At 38.3% G+C, this 18,118-nt stretch overlaps 1 protein-coding gene across 4 annotated transcripts in view; it reads right to left on the bottom strand.

Annotated features, from left to right (window-relative positions):
- magi2a (membrane associated guanylate kinase, WW and PDZ domain containing 2a) overlaps positions 1-18,118 on the bottom strand; it is a 229,187-nt gene that overhangs the window by 67,371 nt on the left and 143,698 nt on the right. For all 4 annotated transcript variants that reach the window (XM_037981176.1, XM_017411601.3, XM_017411604.3 and 1 more), the window contains exons 4-6: positions 14,258-14,473; positions 9,069-9,279; positions 4,909-4,988 (exon numbers count right to left, since the gene is read on the bottom strand). In XM_037981176.1, coding sequence (XP_037837104.1) covers positions 4,909-4,988; positions 9,069-9,279; positions 14,258-14,473 — 507 coding nt within the window. The remainder of the gene's footprint in view (positions 1-4,908; positions 4,989-9,068; positions 9,280-14,257; positions 14,474-18,118) is intronic.

Genomic DNA, 18,118 nt, shown 5'->3' with positions numbered 1-18,118 from the left:
GTATCAGGCAAGGAGCAGGCAAGAGGCGATGGTCGTGGAACAGGCTAAGGTCGAGATCAGGCATGAACGAGACGTGAACGCTGGACATTTACTTGCTGTGAGGCTTTCAATAATCTGGCAAAGTGTACTGGGAGCTGTGGGTATTTATGGGGACAGAAACAGGTGAAACGAATGACTATGATTGTGTGGGCATGGTAACATGGGCGTGGCTTGGAACTGGGATGAATGGAAAGTTACTTGGCTGTGGCATGACTAGAGGCAAGAGGCGTGGCAGGAACAGATGGAGCTGTGACAAACTGTCCATATTTACTATCCAGACACAGTTGCAACTAAATTATCTTTACTTTTAGAGGCATAACCTTTGGGAAATCCAGAATAATTATCACACTTATTTACATTTCATTGCAATTCAGTGCTTGTTGTGCAATTATTTACGGCAAAAGTTCCTGTCTTTTCTTGCTTTGGAGTGTTGCAGAATCTTTTAATTTTAATTAAAAACCAAAGTTCTTCGTTACTTTAGTTATTTATTTTTACCGTCTGAAGTTCCTACCACCTCAGAGGGATTACCAAGTTGTGAGGATGTAGTGACACTACGTGTACATTCTTCACATCTGGAATAATTGTCGTTAAAGGACCTGATACGAGCTGGCTGTGCAGTTTTGGAATCGCGTGACTCTAACAAGCACTATTTATGATTTGCAACTACGGTAGATGCCAAATTGTCCCGAACAGTAAATCAAATTCAATGCCAAGATGTGCTGATGCTACTCCAGTGGCAAACACTTCACTGCGACACTTTGTGTTTAAAGTTGTTTTCGTCTTTACATCAGGACAGGAATTTAACGTGAAAATTTTAGACTACTGCAAAACAAATAAATGCTTCCCAATTTATTATTAAACGATTGTAATAAGCAGATATATTGAAACCTGAGCCTAACTTTTGTAGTTTTAGATCACAATATAAGTCTACAGTTACAGCTTCCCAAAGGTGAAAGGGTAATAATAGGCACATATGTTTTAAGTGTGTGTATGTGTTTGTTTGTCTGTGATTAGCAAAATATCTCAAGAACCAGTGAACAGACTTTAATAAAACTCTCAGAATGTAATCATTGGCTGTACATCTACAGCTCAGTAACATCTGAAACCAATTCAAAATGGTCGCAACAGCTAATCTACCAAAGCCAACACAAAAATGGATGGCTAGAACTCAAATTTGGTGTGGTAGTAGCCGAGAGCCCTCTTCAACACATTCTCTGTAAACCAACAAATCTCACAAGGTATTACAAAATTACATGATACTGTTAATTATAAGGCTGTAAGAAAAAAGTTACAACTTCTTTTCAGCATAAGATAATTCAGTTTAAAACACTGTCATTATAGGCAGAAGGTGATATGAATTATGTCAAGAAGTACCAGGCCTTTAATTCTCGTTTAGAATATTTTCTTAAACAATTTAATATCTGTGAATCTGTCATCTTCACCTACGTGGCTAAAAATGGAAATAGAAACAGAAGTGAAAAACCTGACAAGTTTCACCTTAAAAAAAAAAAAGAAGTGGAAGCAATCTGAAGAACGTTTTGGCTTGTTTACGACTCGTCTTTTTGTTTGGATTTTGAACCAGACAGAACGTTTGTTCAACTTAAGTTTACAGATAGAAATTACCCTGCAGAAAATCTAACCACAGCTACAAAAAGTTACAATAAACGGGACCTATCCAGCTTTAGTATTCTTTGCAGGCATATTTTGAACACAAATTTAAGTACCTTAGTATCTTTACACCACGATATTGCCGCTTTTATGTGAGCGAAAGCTTTAAATACCTCCCAAACATCTGCTCCTAACTGTGAACGCTCCTCTCACACTCAAATTGCCACTTCATGCAGTTTTTTTCCTCCTCCTCTCAGTCTGTTGTCTCGTCACACCTCACAGACTCCGCCCTTCAATCTGCTTAGTGCTTATCAGCGCACAACTTAGGTTTAACACACACAGACACCCAAACACACACGCGCACACACTTTTCCACCAATCAATAGCAGATATACAGAGGTAGCTTTCCTCCTGTTAACTGAGCTAAGCTCTCGGGGGAACCTGTGGTCACTAGAATGTAGAGGTGTCTCCCTTTGTTTGTGGTAAATAATTACACAGTGTAATAAACCAAGCATTGTTCTGCATCAAGGTTATATTTACCCGTTTTTTGTAAACCCAGCATATACAACTACAGTTCCAAAACAGGTAATACGTTGTGCAAAATGTAAATAAAAACAGAATGCGATCATTTGCAAATCTCAGAAACCCATATTTTATTCACAAAGGATCATAGTCAACATATCAAATTAAAAAAAAAAGAATTTATACCATTTATAGGAAAAAATATAGCTTAAAAAAAGATGGGACGGGGCAACAACAAGCTATAAGAGTAAATCGTTTGAATAAGAAACAGCTGGAGGAGAATTTTGCAAATACTGAGGTTAATTGGCAACGGATCAGAAAGAGGATTGGGTATGAAAGGAGCATTTTTAAAAGCCAAATCTCTCATAAGTAAAGACAGGCCGAGGTTACCAGTTTGCAAACAAACTGCATCTAAAAATAGTGGATAATGTTTAATAATGTTCCTCAAAGAAAAAAAATTGGAAAGATGTTGAATATCCTATCATCTTGAATTCAATTTTAGGAATCTGAAGAAATCTCTGAGCTTAAAGGACAAGACTGAAAGTCAATATAGGATGTTTGTGATCTTCAGGTCCTCAGGGGCCACTGCAATAAAAGCAGGTCTGATTCTGTTCTGGACGTCACTGCATGGGCTCAGGGACACTTCCATAAATCATTGTCTGTAAGACACAGTTCACCATGCCATCCACAAATACTGCTTAAAGCTCTATCACGCAAAGAAGAAGCCACATATGCACACCATCTAGAAATAATACTGTCCTCTCAAGGGACAAAGCTCATTTAAAATGGACTATGGCAAAGTGGAAAACTTCTTTTTGGAAACCACGGATGCCACGTTCTCCATGCTAAAGAGGAGAAAGACCATCAGAGTTCAAAAGCCTGCCTCTGTGATGGTATTGAGGGGTAATTGGTGAACTATGGCACGGGCAGCTTACACATCTGGAAAGGCACCATGAATGCAGAAAAGTATATACAGGTTTTTGAACAACAGAACAACATATGCTCCAATCCAGACGGTGCCTTTTTCAGGCAACTACAGACTGCATCCACTCCAACAGCATGGCTTTGTAGTAGAAGAGTCCAGGTGCTGAACTGACCTGCCTGCAGTTCAGACCTCTCACCAGCTAAAAACATTTGATGCATCAAACCCAGGACTGTTGAACAGCTAGAACCCTACATAAGACAAGAGTCGTGCACAACACATGGTCTGAGTTCTACACTGCACAACATCCTTGCTTATAACTTTGGCATTAACTATTAGAGTTAACACTCTGTTGGCAAAACATGTCTGGAACCACTGGACAAATGTTAATAAAATTCTCAGATTACTGCTGTGCATCTACAACTCGACATTTGGAGTCAATTTAATTCAACATGGCCACCACAGGTAACTGACATAAGTGAACAAAAAATGTTTCTGTGGGCAAGATTTTAAATTTACTGAAAAATGACTATTAGGTTGTCCTTTTTCAGATGATTTCCCTTTTAAACTCTGACATGAAAGGCAGCAGGCGATATGCATTCCTTCAAGGAATACTAGGCCTTCATTTGATTCTACTTTACCCTTGACAAACATGCAGCTAAGTTCCTGCTTCACACGGGACTCCTCTGTCTTCTACTTTTCCAACTGGGACTGGCTAACTTGATGAAACACTCTGTAAGATCAAATATCAGAACATCTTACGTCGGGTGTTCTCACTGAATAAATAGGATTGGAAGTGCTAAAGATAAAAGCTCAATCACTTTTTGACTAATTCCTCTGTCTTTGTTTCTGTGTCATTTCATCATCTTGGAGAGCTTTCTCTCTCTTTTTTTTTAGATCTATCTGAAAGGAACTAGGAGTTTTAGCAACTATATGTGCATTCTCTGAATAAAAATAATTTTAAAAAAAAGATCAGTAATATTTTCAAAAGGAGAGACGAGAATCAAAAATACTGAAGACGTTATATGAGAACAGATTTGGTTTTTGACTCCATCTTACAGGAGCGAAGAAACGTTTCATTTATTCTGCTCACAACCAACATGTACAGTAAAATTCATCTGTTTGAGCTCAAAGTGTGTGCTGTGAATGACTCTCAGCTACTACCACATCAAGTTTCAGCTCAAGATTTGGAAAATTAATGGAGCTAAAGTCATGGTGAACTTAAATTAATTAGTGATTAATTTTACACATGCATAAAAAATGGCAAACTTTGAGCACTCAAACAGTTTTCTCTTTGTCCCTTTCTACACAGCTTCCTCCCTGATCATAACTTAGCAGATAAATCTCTTATTGGTCACAGACATATAAACCAGAGGATCTGAGGAGGAGGAGGAGGAGGAGGGGAAAACGAAGGATATGACACTCATGTATTTATATGTTTGTGTAAAAAGCCTCACTCTTGTTTCCATTCATCTGTCTCTCTTCTTTTCTTGTGGAGTATGTAGGCGGTAAAAGGACACTTCAGATCGTTCTCAGATGAGAATAAAGGAGTCTTTGTAACCTCCAGTTTCTTTGAAAACACACACCACTAGGCTTCTGATTCAGAGCAACCGCTGCTGCTGCTACACCTGAATATTATCTTTACATAAATGCTAAAAAAAAAGCACCAATCTGACGTGTAAATTAGCTTACATTATTTGTGAAATGCACCTAAAGTGAGGCTATTTATCATGCATTTTATGGCATCAACAGGTACGGTTTAAAATAAACTCTGTGAGCAACTAGCATGGAAACCGTGGCAGACACGCAGCACTCACCATCCTCTTTGCATTCCTCGGGCGGCTTTGCCTTCTTGGCGAGCCTCGGGTCCAGCCACGATGTTGTCTTAGTGTTGTGGCTGTGGAGAGAGGAGAGAGACAGAGAGAGAAGAGAGAGAGAGAGGGAGTGTGATCGATGGTGAGGGAGAGGAGAGTTGGCACGGCGCGAGAGCGATGTTGGTGGATTCCTAATTCGGCTACAGAATCATTTCAGAGAGGAAAGATGAGACTCCCTCGAGTGTCTGGTTTTAAAAAAGTTGGAGACACACACACACACGCGAAAAAAAAGAAAAAAGAAACGCTTTACGTGAACAAAACGGCAATCGATACTTTTAATTTGCTTACTGCATTTCATTAGCAAGCAGGCGGAAAAAGGGGGTGGGTGGTTGGGGTGGGGGGTCAGAGTAATAGAGAGGTGACTGAAGAAGTGATGAAGAGGAACAGCTGTGGGCTGGACAGATTCTTTTCTGGATCCAGATCAGATTCGATAATGTGCCAGGGAATCTCAATGCACTTAACGCGTGCGAAGCTCAGGAGTCACAATGCTGTCCCTTTGTTGTGGTACAACAACAACAACAACAGGAAGGTGGAGAGCAGGGGCGGGGTGCAATATATCAATTTCACAGCCAAGTGAGACGATGGAGTGGAAAATGCAGCAAAAGGGTGACTTGAACTTTTAACGTGACTTTGTTGCAACTCCAGGCCAAACACATTGTTAAAAAAAAAAAAAAAAGAGGAAACAACTAGATTGAGTGGAAACATAAAAAACCTTGTTGAAACATAAATTTGAGAAAACTACTGCCTCATAAAGTTGCCAAATGATAAACCAAACAAACAGTGGTCTACTTCCAAACCCAGACACAGGATTACATTATTAATCTCTGAATTATCGTTCGGCTTTCATTTAGTCTTTTTTCCCCCCCACTAAGACCTTCAAAAAAACCATTTGGCTCATTAACGATCAGCCGGATGCTAACTTTCTTGCTTTGCCAGTCGTTACTGGCTGCAAAGCTACAAATAAATTAGAAGCATTGTTGCACAATTATAGGCCATAAAACCAAAACAATGAGCTAAAGGAGGCAAGAAAATGCTCTAGGAACCTCATTAGATAATCATCACTGAGTGGCACCTTTTACATTTTACCTGCTCCAACACATTTATTGTTAATGTGAAGTATAGATTAAATACACACACACCTTGGTTGCACTGTTACCTCCTGAAAGAGTTTAAAAATCACTTCCTGTGACACAAATTGCTGCGTTATCACGTTTGCGTGCGACTCCATCAGACTCTGTGCAACACAGGATGGCTGCAGGAAAACAGGAGATATGGCGGTACAGAAGTACAGTGGCTTCAGGGGGAGTAATGTGAGCACGAGTTGACAATTGGACTAATTAAAAGTCCAATTAATGATTAATTGTCCCCTAAAACAAACAGGGAATACAATCAGAGCTGTTCATGTGGCCTATATAGTGACTAGGAAAAAGAAAACTTGTATTCAAAAACTTTCCACACAACTAATCAATTATTTGACCAGCTGTTTTAAATCTACTTGACAAAGTCAAGTTAAGAAATGCCAACTCACAGCTGCAGCGTAATAACAGATTGACAAGTAATTTCAGAAAAATTAATAAATAAAAGTTTTGATTCGTCAAAAGTCTGTTAAAACAGTTTTATTCCAGTCTAAAGTTCTACTGACCATTACGGAACTGGTACTGGCATCCCCAGGGCTAAAAATAGAAGCTGAAGTAAAAGGTGGAGCCACATTAAAGACGATTAAATATGGAAGATGAAGGCTTGAGTTAAATAAAAACTGAGCCCTAAGAAGCGCACTTCAAGGTGAGCTTAAACCATTTTTGCTTTCCGTTTGATTCTCTTCCACCAGTTTTTTCTCTTCTCGTCTTCTGTCCTCCTCTTTCTTTGTTGACTCAATTCCTACTCATTTCTTGCCACATTTTAATATTTATAGCATGAAAGGAAAATCAGATTTAGTCAATGCCTTGTTCTCTTAGTCATCTTATTTTATTTTATTTTTTTAGTGGTTACTATTTCTGACAAACCTTTTGTGAAGTCAGAGAGTGGGACAACAATAAGTCTAAAAATTCACCAAGGGGACAACAAACTACATTGTATTGTATGATTTACATCATATATATCACATTATAGATCATATTTGAGATAATATTATTCATGTTAGAGCATATTTTACAACAGATTGTATCACACCATATTTTGTATCATACATCATAAACACATATATCATATTTTAACATGTATCAACTTAAATCCATCCATTTTCTTTACCTGCTTTTCCAGTCAGGGTCACAGGGAGCTGGTGCCCATCTCCAGCAGCCATTGGGTGAAAGGCAGGGGTAAATCCTAAACAGGCAGTCAGTCCGTCACAGAATTTAACAAACATTCACCTTCTCACTCACACCTAGAGATTCCAATTAACCTGACATGCATGTTTGTGGTCTGTGGCAGGAAACTGGCATCGTACTGCACCGCATTTTATAACATCATCACTTTATTTTCCTTTAAAGTCATCTCACTTTGTACATTTTCCCCTCACCACTGCTTCACAGGAGTTGTAGGTGAATCAGTCTCATATGAAAGCGAAAAACAGGTGAGCAACATTTGTGTCGCTGCGATTACCAAGCCACCACTTCACAGGGCTAAGCAATTACTCGTATAATGCGCTGAGTGAATAAGGGAGCAGAGGTTCTCTGTGTTTTCAGGGTAGGTATGTTAAGTCATCTGCAATGGAAAGATGAAAAGTCAACCTATGCCTAGCTCAATCACAAAACTCTCATTTTTCAAGCCGGTTAGAATTTCAATCTGCGTTCATATGAACTTGGTATGTAACTGCCTTAACACCACTTCAAAGACACACAGCAACTCCATTATTCTTATGTTGCAAAGACAAACCGTCGTTTTTTTTTTTTACTGCAGCTGTAAAATGCTAACAACCGCAATGAATTAAACTTTAAAGCATTTACAACAGAATTCCGTGCAAACAGTGTTTCTGGAGACCATTAAATCTCATCAAACCATCATCCACTTATTTCGTCTCTGTTTCTACGAGAGCAGAGGGGAAAAAAAAAAAAAAAAAGAGTACACACATAAAATGATTAACAGCCTGAGCAGGAAAAAGAAGTTATAAAGAAAATAAGCAAAGTAATGAAAAATAACAAAACTTTTTCATTAAAAAAAATAAAAAGCATGATCGATCAGGGTGCTGAGCTAACATTTCTGCGACTAAGTTTGTTATCTTGCAGACCACTGTTGTGGTTTTTGTTTTATTGCAATCAGTTTATTAAAGTAGGGGCAGGTAATATTAAAAGTAGTATTTGTTGTTGTTTTCTGGACATTAAGTAGCTGCTCAGTAGCATTATTTTTTTTAGCTCTGAACAGCGTTTGTGGGAATATTGTTTTTGCTTAGTATTAAACTCAGGGAGGAAATAAGGGGTGCATAATGTGGAAAATCATATTTAGTACAAGTTAAATGTAGGTTTGATGTCAAATGTGTTTTGATAACAGTTTAATCTTTAAAAACCCTGACGACAAACTTAGACTTATGAAACATTCAAGCATGAAAAAGCATGTAAACCCAACGAATGAACCAAGGATGTGTTTCCATATAGACTACTTAGGAAAGAGTTTTAAATTTTTATCTTTAGGCACTTTGCCACTGGTTTATCCCCCTAAATATCCCCCTTTTTTAATGCTTGAATAATTCACTGACCCGCAATAAAACCACCATAAATAAATGGATAAGGCTGGTCAGGGACAGGACTGGACTAATGGAGGAATTCACGTCAAAAGAAATGTTTTAGAAGGCCTTTAGAAAGGCCAGAGATCTACAGCTCAAAACGAATTTCAAACATTGCAAAAAAAATGATCTGAGTCCTTGTAGCCAAAATATTAAGAAACAAGCGGTGGCACGACACTTCTGCACAAACACGCTAGAAAGGTTAACAGCAATTCAACAGCTGCGAAAGTCAAAGGTCCTTGGAGTTTTTGAAATAAGAACAGTCTGAAAGCCCTGCTGCCGCTGACAAAGAATAGCATAAATGAAACTTAAAGGTTTTCCAGCCTAATGTGGTATTTTCCATATCTTTTAGGAACAAGTAGGAGACAGAGATCTGGATGACACTTACTCTATGAAGTAGACTTCTCCTTTCTCGGTGTAAGCCATCTCCCAGTTGTCAGGTAGCGGCCCTAGCTCCTCGTTCTCCTCCGGTTTGGGCACCACTGTCTTCGGGGACTGTCCATCCTCTTTGGGCACGTCTGCTGGGGCCTCTGCCGTGTTACTCAGAGGGGCGACGTCCCCTGAAGCATCTGTGCTCTTGTCCTCATGTTCACTCGACTCTGAGGTGACAACAAGGCGGAATGAGTCAGACGTGACATTATCATCAGGAGGGCGAGAAGAGTGAAAGACAAGGGAGGCAAACTGGAAAAAAAAAAAAAAGACAGCTGAGGTGGAGGCAGAAAAATAGAAACAGGTAATTAGAAAAGTATGAGAAGTGGTGACTCAGGAGAAAGAAAGTGAAGGAAAGAAGGGGGGTGGTGGGTTACAAGACAAAGATGGATAAACCATAGGAGACAGTAAAGATTGAGAAAGAGCAGGCAGGCGGTGACGCTCTGCTTTGAGTTGTGGCCGAGTGTGAAAGTGTCAGAGGCAGAAAAATGGGAAGAAGTGGAAAGAGATGGCAAGTGTGAGCTCTTCCCAGAGGAGAGAGGGGCACAAATGAAAGCAGAGGATTGAGAGATAATCTATGGGAGGGAAAGTGAGAGTTACTGATCTGCTTAGATCACAGACACTGCTGGGCTCAATCGATTCCCCTTCAGCTGTGGTGGTCAGCCCTCACTGTCCAGGAGCAGACACACAACAACTATTGAGCTGAGAGCAGCAGCACCCTTTAACATCCAACAAGCCTCACTGTGCAGCCTACAGGCAGACGTTATTGATAGGAATCAGCTGAGAGCATCTCCTGTTCCTGCATCTTCTCTTAGCTCGCAGCCAGGGCTGCTTTCAGAGCCACCTGAATCATTTACAGAGGATTTATGTCATAACTGAACACTTTTGGTTCCCTTAAGAGTTTGTAATGCACAACTTACAGTCACGGGGAAAAGAGAAAGAACACCCTGTTTCAGTTCTGGGGTTTTACATATCAGGACCTAAGAAAAATGGTCAGTTTTTGCTTTTTTTTTCTTTTATCCCCAGGTTTTAAAATAACTCAAATCCAAGCAGCGATTCTAAAACAAAATGACTGAAAAAGAAAATAATAAAGGCGTTACAATGGTCCAGTCAAAGTGTAGACCTCAACCTGACTGAAATATCTTCAGATTTAAATGAACTGAAGCAACAACATAAAGGAGGAGTGGGACAAAAGTCCTCCACAAGCATGCAAGAGACAGATTCATAAAGAAATTGATTACTTCAAGTTATTGCTGCTAAAAGAGCAAGCTGCTAAATCATAGGGTGGAATTAGCTTTTTTATTATTTCTTTGTTTTTTAACTAATGATGGTGAAATCTGTTGAGCATTTTTGTCCAAATGGTGTTAGATCTGAATAACTTTAGAGCCTGTTAAAAAATGATTTTTTTTTGTGTCCTGATATTTAAAACCTTAAAACTGAAAGAGCATTTAGTTTATTTTCCATTATTGCATACAATCTGAGCCACTTTATTCTCTGATTAATCTCACTTTGGGTTAAAATAAATTGAATTAGAAGCTTTAAAAAGAAAAACAGATTTTTCCAGACTTATACTTCATGTCTTTATTGACAATTATACCCCAGTTTATGACTGGTAGTCTTTATTCAAATAATGTGAAATATTAAATGTAGATTTGTTCTTTAGAGGTGGCATAAAAAGGAATAGACATAATTGAAGTGAGATCTTTCTTCCCATTACAGCTATTTACTGCTAATAACTAATAATTGTGATTTCCCCATGAAACGTTTTAGTCATCCAGGAAAGAAAACAATGTTGTTTCGGGTCTCCAGCTGGTTAAAAACATTAAAACACAACACATTTTCCACATTTGCTAGCTGTGATTTCACACACCACTGCTTCTACCACAGTCTCTATTTATATACATTTGTTTTGTCACAGTTTTTTTTTTTAAGCGATGGATGCAGTACAGCACAACTTCTGGCAAAGTGAAGGGTTTATGCTCTTACATGTTGTGCATCAGAAGTTTAGAATGCCAGAACTCATTACATACGTGACCCTAAAATAGGAAATTATAGCTTCCCAGAAACAAATAACTTGCAAAACACGCCTCCTTAACTTTGCTGCAGTGCTATTTTTTGCTCTTTGAGTTCGTACGTAATAGCATTTCTTTGTAAAAACGCTATCAGTGTACTTGTTCTCTGTTTCAAACCACATTTTCTGTGACTCACGTTGTGAGGACATTTGTAAAATTTAAATGTCATATTCAAAACGAGAGCCAGTTCATAATTCTTTGTAAACATTTACTCTGAGAATGACATTAACTCACCTATTTTCTTACCTTGTTTGAGTTCGTTGTGGTAGAAAAACAAAAATCTCATCCCTTTACCCAAACTTACTTTCTCTAAAAATCTCTTCTGAAAGTTTTCTTTTTTAAATTTTATTTTAGAAGTAGTAACTCTGGTTCAAAATTCAGCTTGAATCCGTCCAAGTCTAGTCCAAGCTGCTTGGAGTTCTGTGCTGCTCTGCAGAACGGCGAGATTTTCCCAAGGCCATAAAACCAGCTCAGGAAGTCACAGGACTACAGAGTGGGTCCAAGTTTGAAATCACAAAAAAATTACACTCAAAGCCCCTTTTATGAATCTCTATTCATGTGATAAAGGAAAACACTCGAAGGCTTTTTGTGTACAAGTGTGGCTGAGCATCTTAGTCAAACTAAGTGACGATAATATAAGGCATAATTCGTCAGGTGTGATCTGATGACTTACGACGCAACAAGCAGCCTTTAGTCCAGTGAAAACAGCACTTATCCTTGTCAAAGGAGTTTAAACAAATTAAGATAACAGACGTCAGGATCAGAACACCTTGGCCTCGGTTTCTGTCATTGTGTGAAAGTTAAACAACCTAAAAAATAAAGCTAAAATATAGCTGATAGTTATGAGTATTTCCAGTTGAGGTTAGCTGCAATACAAGCAAAGAAAACAACTCTGACAACAAAATGAAACCACAAAGCTTACAGTGCCAAAAGCTTGGAACGGCTGAGAAGTCAGAAAATGTCACAAGTCAAAAAAAATAAAAAATAAAAAAGGAGTAGGAGAAATTTGTAAGAACCACCTTTCTTACAGTAAGCTGTGGATCTGCAGCAGTTTAAGTGCAGCTGTTCAAACATTCTTCAACAAAAAGCACATTGGGGACAACTAATGCTGTGTTCTTTGTGCTTTAGAGGCTTTTAAATTTTTTTTAGCAAGACAAGATTATTTTAAATAATACTTAATTTGAGAGTTGGAAATTAAAAAAATCCACAAGTTGCTCACTTCAGCTGCTCAAACTCACAATCCAGACCTCATCTGTAGTTCCATCAGGTCCTTTTTAACTTCTGTTGCAAGTCGGCCATATATAAAAATACTGGGAGTTTTGAGGGCTGCAGCTAATAAATATCACTGGCCAAAAGGCAACGACAAATAATTTTGTTTTTGCCTGCGTCTGTGTTTGTCTCCAAATCATTTCATGAACCACGGGACAAATTTTAGTGAAACTTTCAGGAAGTTCTCATTGGCTGTTCATGGACAACTGATTAACTTTTGGAGTCCCCCCAATTCAAGATGGCTGCCATATCAACATTAACCAACTCAGCAATGGCAATAACTGAACCAGTGTTACAGATATTGAGCTAATTTTTGTGTGGTAGTAGCTGAGGGTCATTAATAACATACTTTGAGAGTGACATCTTGTGATACAGCATGAGATTGTACATAATATTTTTAAAGTTTGACCAAAACAGCTGCATCTTCATTATTTCTCAACATAACACCATTAAATATGCTGTTGACAAATTGAACAAAAAAATATTTTTAGTCCATTTGTTTTAAAACTGTCAAAATTTTAAATCTACTTTCTACCTTTTTGGCTTTAAAAGAGACATACTATCGCTGGTTGTGACTTAAGTTTATGTTGTTTTCTCGTCGTACTGCAGCCTTGCCGGGTGTTGCTCAGGTCAGATGGAAGGGCCAATCAGACAACAGCTTATAGGTGTAAATGTTTACTCACCCCACCCCTCTGTTGTCATGCTTTACCAAAGATTGTCTGTTTGACAGAGGCAGCCTTTACTAGCTTAATATGACACTCAAGGTAGTTTTAATACATATATTGTTAGCATTATATTGAGACAAATCAGTTTGGGATTCTGGCAGTTTTGTGGGGGCCAAAGATATTTTAAAAAGGGCAGTATCTGGCCCACTGGCCAGCAGTTGAACAGTGGTCAATGGTCCAGCAGATAACCAAGAAATAAATAAAGCTGCTTTCCTTAACATTTGAAAAGCATAACAAGCTTTTATCATGACTGGCACTTTGATTCGTTTGGACCATTTCACTCAGTTAGAAATCTTTTCAAATCCAAGCGACTTTTTAAGCAGACCCTTGATTATCTGCTCTCCCTACTACTTAGCCTTAGATTGCTAATTACTTCTGCTGCATTCTGCCAGTCGTTATCTTCCCTCAGAATAAACACTTGCTGCTTTCTTTTGTTTTCCGTCAGATCCATATTGTTTTCTGACTGTCATTTTTACCATGCGCCGTTTTGTTCCCTGTTTATGAGGTTCTCAGGCTTAAGGTTTGAACCGTTTATTGTTTGAACTGAGAAGAAAAAAACAAGCATTTATTACTAACGTTAACGTTTGTATAACAAAATACTTTTTTTTCTTCTTTTGTTTTCAGCATTTCTATAAAAAGACATTTTTTTTGGTACAGAAATGAATTAGAAGTGAAAGAAACCACTGATTTCAAACAGCCTGCAGGCTCCTGTTGAAAAGAGGGGCAATATATGCGTTTGCCCCAGGCTTTCTCCTCTAATGCTGTTTTCAGTAATATTATTGGATGTAATAATGACGCCTAATTCCACTGCAGAGGTAATCATTAGTGCAACACTGAGTTAAAAACCAGTGACGGCTTGTCATTAAAAAGAAATAAATGTTTGTGACCAATTAAATCAATTTCTGAAGAAACTCATAAAAGCGATATGTTTCTGCCTCTGTTGCTAAGCAACCTGCCCTGAGGAAACTGGTGCTGTAACTTAAAACCGTGAACCTTTTCAGAGTTTGACTCCAAGCAGGGCCTCCGTCTGGCTGGGCTGACCTTTGCTTGTGTGTCTGCGGAGTTTGGTTGTCGGGTCTGACCTGGGGTGACAGCAACACCGTTGCCGTTGACAATGGGCTTCTCCTCCTCCTCTTCCTCGGGGGGCTCGATGCTGGCTTTTTCCATGTTGCTGACTGACTTGTTGCGCTTCCTCTTGCCCTCGGAGCTGGGTCTGGCGCCCGGCAGCAGCTGGTCAGTTACATTTAGCAGCAGAGCGCTGGGCTCGGCTGGAGGCTTCGGAGTGCCGTAAAAGTTATCTGAAAGAGGTAGAAGTAGGAGGAAATTTAGAATTTTAGGCACACTACATGGTCAAGCTTTAGGTAAAGATAGTAATTACAAGCAGGACATGGTGAGCATTACTAAATACTTGTCGTGTGCACAGTTAATGATCCATGGAGGTTGAGGTCTTTTTGCTTCTTTTCTGAAGTGTAAAAGAAATCAATAATCTACTTTGCTTTTTCTTATTATGACATAAGGACGATGCAACATAAAGAGTGATGCAATTCCTTTCATGGCTTGGTTTCTTTTTGAGCTTTTCCTCAGCTGGATGCATTTTAAAATCTGTTCTAATTATTGTAAAAAAGGAAAGGCCTACCGACCGCTCCACCTGAAACTAGCTATCAATGGGAGTTTTGACCTGACAAAGATCCAAGTTGGATCAAAACTCAAAATATATCTGTGCAACAAAATGTTCAAAGGCTTCTGTTCTTTTTTTTCCCCCCCTTCAAGAAAGTTTCCAAGGCGCCGCACATTCATCTATATGATTCATCTTTAACTACTTCCTTTTATTTAATTTTTCATCTCATGACAAACCTGCAGGGCAACAATATCACAGGGGATTTTTTTTTAATACACTTTGCATTTCCATAAAAATGGTATAAAAAGAAATGGTGATGAAAATACTTTGCATGCTTATAATGTAAATGCAAAAGGATCCAGAAATGAGGGAATGAAGAATAGGATGAAAAAAAAAAAAAAAAATAGAGCTAAGAACGTAAGGATAACTGAAGTGGGATTATATTTGTGACACAGCTGTAAGATCCACAGGGGTGGATGAGGTGGGGTTTCTGCTTCTCATGCTGTTTCATGTCAAACCCAGCTAATCCATGAACACCCCGGCTGTTTTACAAAGTTACAACGTTTAACTAACATCTGCAAACAGCTTTCTTTGAAGGTTTGGAAACAAAGAATGTATTTATTTATTTTTTACCTGCAAACAGCTCATTTTTCAACTAGATTTTGTTGTTGCCAAGTAATTTAATTTTCTGTTCTACACAAATCAATTTCTAGACTACACTCTTTTTAAAAAAAAAATTTTTTTTTAATTTGTTTTTTGGCAAATATCAGCATGTTTTTGGAAGGCTCGGATTGAAAAATAAACCAGTCTCAGTTTCAGTCAGAGCCAAGTACCCACTGCACCCCGAGGAGAAGCAGTTTCTGACTTGGCACTGACTCCTACAACCCCATCCACAGTCTTTTAAGTTGATTTCACATTTTACTATCATTTGATTTGAATACTGGCAGCCTGCCATGCCTCCGATGGTCTCCATTAGTGTTTGTGAAAACCTCATAACTTCATGTTTGATTCTTCTTCAGTTTAAAAGCTGCTTTCAAGCCATTTTCCTTTAAAAGGTAGAATACGCTTCAAAGTTAAAGTTGTGGATGATTGTTTGAACTTAACTGACTTTTCAAAAACTCAAAATGAAGTTTTAGCTTCAGGCAGAGCTGTGACTCTCAGGTTTATGAAGACATTTTAAAACCAAGAGCACGCAAACAACAAATAGAAGCAACACAGTGCATTTAAGTTTACTTTACAAATTAAAGTCCTAGCATTACTTGAAGAAATGCATATCGCCCAGCTCCAAAGGTTAATCAGTTAAAGATGCACATCTAATGATTAATGTCTGAAAGTTTTACTAAATGCTTAGTTTTTTAATAAAATAAAATCGTGATCAGGATGTCTATAGTACCCATACCATAGACACTAATGCACCCCCATACCATCAGAGAGGCAGAGAGTTGACTTCAACAGTTATTGGCAAAATTTTAAGCAAAGATAAAGCACAATCTATTTTCACTATTAATGTGTTTGGGATCAGTCTCAGCTACTACCACGTTAAATTTTAAGTTAATATCAGTAAATGTGACTGAGTTATAGCAATTTTTGTGTTTTTTCAGGGCCAGTTTGTTGTGACAACCATTTTAAATTCGGTTAATCACATATACAGACATCCAATGATTGATTCTGCAATTCACCATCACCTTTCTGCAGAGGGCGATGAACATTAAACATTACTTTGCCACAGGGCTTTTTTTTTTAATCCAAAAATGTGTTTTTTCGACCACAGTTTTTGTCCTGGTGTAGTTCATGGAAGGTTTGCTTTTAGGAGAGCTTACCTGCTCAGCTGCTCTCAGGTGTTCAAGGTAGAAAGATCATACATGAGAGGACGACTTGTGCGAAAACCCACAGGGATTATTTTAATGCACAAGTCTAAAAAAAATCAAAGGGATTTAACGGGAGAAAAAAAAAATGTCAGTGTCTCCCACCGCATTGGGAAAAAAACATACTGAAACGTCCCACTTGAGCTGCAGAAAACACAAGGCCTGCAACGACGGAACGGCTGGAAGAAGCTGGAAAGAGATTACAGGGACTGTTGGGATTAATGCTCCTGAATCACAGGCACAAATCCCAAAACCCTGACGAGCCGAATGTTTTCCTCGGAGAAGAAAGCATCCTCCAAGTGCAAACTTAAATAACCAGCAGCGTCGTAGACACCGACACTTTGAAGTCTGAGTAAATGGTGGAAGTGCTGTCACGTCTGACAGCCGCTGGGGTTTTAGTCGACAAAGTCAAGTATAATTTGATAGAAACGTCTTTTTAAAAAAAAACAAAAAACAAAAACAAAGGAGAAAGACAATGAATCAAAAATTAAAACCGGAAAGAGCAAAAACGGTGTCAGGATTTTGATGTTTGAATGAAGTTTGCCTTCATTAGCTAAGGGAAGCACACAAAAGATATTATAAATTCAATAATTTCATGTAATTTTGCAATCTAATTACCAACTGAAATGTCCATACTCTTTGCCTAATGATGAAATCTGCTGCTGACTTCTATTAAGATTATTTAGCCACAAAAACACCCTTACAATACTACTACTACTGCAGATTACTAATGGTAAATGCTGATTTATCGTCTTTGTGAAAGTGTTATGATCTGTGTATACGTTAACTCCATAATCCTAAAACCGATAACTCATATTGGCTAAAGATGATTCTACTGTCAACAAAGTGAGAAATCATTGCGCTGTTTAACTGATTTTTGATTTAGGCTACAGATGTTTTCATGTCTTTTCAAAAGCTATAAATAGTTCCTGTTGCCCTCCTTATATTGTCTAGTCATTTTATTCCAAACGTTTAAAAATTAAAATCACAAAAGATTAATTTGACCAGCTGCTTTGGTTGGACATCTGTTTGCTCTGTCATTTATTTGCTTTACCTGGAAAGAGCTAAACACGTGATTCTAATTTTGAAAGCGTGTTGCGTTTGCTCAATCAGTGATGTAACGTGCTAGCAGAAAAATAAAAATTAATACCTAAGACTTCACACAAAATTGTTTGGACTAAAGTGGGACATTCAGGACCAAACTCTGTCACTGCTTGTGGGGCTAATTTGCTCACTGCTGTGTGTCAGCAGCTGTAAATAAGAGTGGAGAAATAATCGGCTGATTATTGTGCGCCAATATTTCAGCAGGGCATTTACATGAACGACTGTCACCAGATCAGTTTAGACTTTACATTTTTTGTTATAATTTTACTATTGTTTTTTTTTTTTTACTGTTTGACAGCCTCCTCCACCTAGAATGGGTGACAGTCGGGTTTACATTGTTGGGATTTATTAGCTAA

Source organism: Kryptolebias marmoratus, linkage group LG18 (genome assembly GCF_001649575.2).
Source record: "Kryptolebias marmoratus isolate JLee-2015 linkage group LG18, ASM164957v2, whole genome shotgun sequence".
NCBI lineage: Eukaryota > Metazoa > Chordata > Actinopteri > Cyprinodontiformes > Rivulidae > Kryptolebias > Kryptolebias marmoratus.
Note: the sequence above shows the minus strand (reverse complement) of the source record. Positions and strands in the feature narration are given on the sequence as shown.